This window comes from Salmo salar, chromosome ssa09, assembly GCF_905237065.1.
Source record: "Salmo salar chromosome ssa09, Ssal_v3.1, whole genome shotgun sequence".
Taxonomy (NCBI): Eukaryota; Metazoa; Chordata; class Actinopteri; order Salmoniformes; family Salmonidae; genus Salmo; species Salmo salar.
In genome coordinates this window covers 45,635,001-45,637,500 of record NC_059450.1, presented here as the reverse complement: position 1 = coordinate 45,637,500, position 2,500 = coordinate 45,635,001, and the positions used below count along the sequence as shown (strand labels likewise).

Below are 2,500 nucleotides of genomic sequence, written 5' to 3'. Positions count from 1 at the left end.
GTCAGATAGTAGTTCTCTATAGCCCCAGTTACCAGTCAGCTAGTCTATTTAGCCCCAGTTACCAGTCAGCTAGTAGTTCTCTATAGCCCCAGTTACCAGTCAGCTAGTAGTTCTCTTTAGCCCTAGTTAGCAGTCAGCCAGTAGTTCTCTTTAGCCCCAGTTAGCAGTCAGATAGTAGTTCTCTATAGCCCCAGTTACCAGTCAACTAGTCTATTTAGCCCCAGTTACCAGTCAGCTAGTAGTTCTCTATAGCCCCAGTTACCAGTCAGCTAGTCTATTTAGCCCCAGTTACCAGTCAGCTAGTAGTTCTCTATAGCCCCAGTTACCAGTCAGATAGTAGTTCTCTATAGCCCCAGTTACCAGTCAGCTAGTAGTTCTCTATAGCCCCAGTTAGCAGTCAGATAGTAGTTCTATTTAGCCCCAGTTAGCAGTCAGCTAGTAGTTCTCTATAGCCCCAGTTACCAGTCAGCTAGTCTATTTAGCCCCAGTTAGCAGTCAGCTAGTAGTTCTCTATAGCCCCAGTTACCAGTCAGCTAGTCTATTTAGCCCCAGTTAGCAGTCAGCTAGTTCTATTTAGCCCCAGTTAGCAGTCAGCTAGTAGTTCTCTATAGCCCCAGTTACCAGTCAGCTAGTCTATTTAGCCCCAGTTACCAGTCAGCTAGTCTATTTAGCCCCAGTTACCAGTCAGCTAGTCTATTTAGCCCCACTTAGCAATCAGCTAGCAGTTCTCTTTAGCCCCAGTTAGGAGTCCCAGCTAGTTTAGCCAAACTAGCATGCTGAGCTAACATAGTCTCTGAGAACTCAGAGAATAGAATAATACAGAATCTTCTAGAAGAATATTCTAGTTTTGCAATCCAGTTCAGTTTAGCTAGTCTTACATCACTTTCGTTTAGCTAGCTAGTTATGTTAAGCCTCAGAAGTCGCCGCTAGTTTGACCAAACTAATTGTAATTAGCTCTGGTCTCAGTTGAACAGTGACGAGAAGAGAGGAGGGAATCTTTCAGAATTGTCCAGCTTCACAGCTCAGGTCAGCTTTGGGCTAAACGGTTTTAGCTAACAGCTCAGTTGAGTTCAGTCGAGATAGTAGTCAGAGTTTAGCGAACTTTACCTTCAGCTAGCAGCCGGGGGAGCTAACGGGGGAGCTAACAGGGGGATAACACTTATTACATTGAGAGCCAGGAGGAAGGGGGGGGGGGCGTACAGTCAAAACATCTAATGGGTCTCAGAAGAAGCAGAAGAAAAAAATAGGTGAAAATAAACAACATCAGCTCAGTATTTCTTTCCCAGCTGGAATGGAAATGTGGGAGTTGGGGGGATTTGGGAATGTTACTATGCTTCATAATCCAAACACTCTGCAGTGTGTGAGTGTATCTCTGCTCTCCTCCATACTTCACAGTCCATGGAGGGGGTATGGACAGGTAGTGTGCTGAATATGAACAGGGGAATTGTTTGTGTGTTGGGGAGGGGAACACACATTTTAAAAAGGAATTCATTCTCAGACACACAGTAGAAAGTCTTCATTTTACAACATCGCAACAATTCTTTGTATCTATGTCCACAATATAAATTAGATATAGGGCTGGATTCAATTCTGTGAATCTTCCGCGATACGGATTGAATCCAACACATTGTCTTCTTACTCGTCCCAAGGCGAAGTTGTCCGTAGAAAACTATTCCAGTCTGATGCCTGAACACCGTTTTTATTGGAGCGTTAAAACCCACTTAAGATAGAAAACAATAAAGTCTAATCTCAAAATGTTATCTAAAAACATGTTCACTTTTCACAGCTCTTTTAAAACAATGTATATATTTTTTTTTGAGTGGGGACATTTGTCTGTAAGTACAGTGAGATGTACTGTATGTGACATCATTTGTTTTGATGAAACATCCCCAACATTAATGACATATACACTTCAACTCCTTTCATCCAAAGATATAGTTGTCTGTAAGTCTTCAGCAGAAAACCATACCTCTCACTGTTTTGTTGGCCACAGATGGAAAAGAAAAGAAAAAAAAAACAGGTCAACACTCAAAAAAATAGGTCAAAGTGTGACATTTTACAAAAACTGTAGTAGACAGAATTGTACAAAAACTGAACATGTATACAGTTTTTAAAACAAAACTTTTTAATGTATTTTTCTTTTTTGAGTGTGGACTCTAAGTGCAGTGGGTTTGTCCCGAAACGTCACATCCACGTTATTCGTTCAGTAGCTCCTGCAGACAGTTGGGTGATTTGAAGACCTCGGGGACTTCACTGTCTAGTTTACAGATCACCTTATAGATGGCCTTCTTCCAGGATGGGTCCACGTCTTTCCCGGCTACTATGGCGTTAAAAAACTCCCTCAACGTCAGCTGGGACACTTCCAGGAACCGCTCTGGAACCTGAGAGAGAGAGAGAGAATGACATCACTAGAGGCATCAGGTTACGTGTTAAAGGTTGTGGTTCAACAGACGATAACTATCTGTAGGTACAGTCCAGACATACAGCCACCTTGAGGCTG

At 42.5% G+C, this 2,500-nt stretch overlaps 1 protein-coding gene across 2 annotated transcripts in view; it reads right to left on the bottom strand.

Moving 5' to 3' along the window:
• Positions 1–1,183: 1,183 nt before the first annotated feature.
• Positions 1,184–2,500, bottom strand: part of prox1a (prospero homeobox 1a) — a 70,143-nt gene continuing 68,826 nt past the window's right edge. For both annotated transcript variants that reach the window (XM_045723715.1, XM_045723716.1), the window contains exon 7: positions 1,184–2,381. In XM_045723715.1, the coding sequence (XP_045579671.1) occupies positions 2,196–2,381 (186 nt within the window). In that variant the 3' untranslated portion in view covers positions 1,184–2,195. The remainder of the gene's footprint in view (positions 2,382–2,500) is intronic.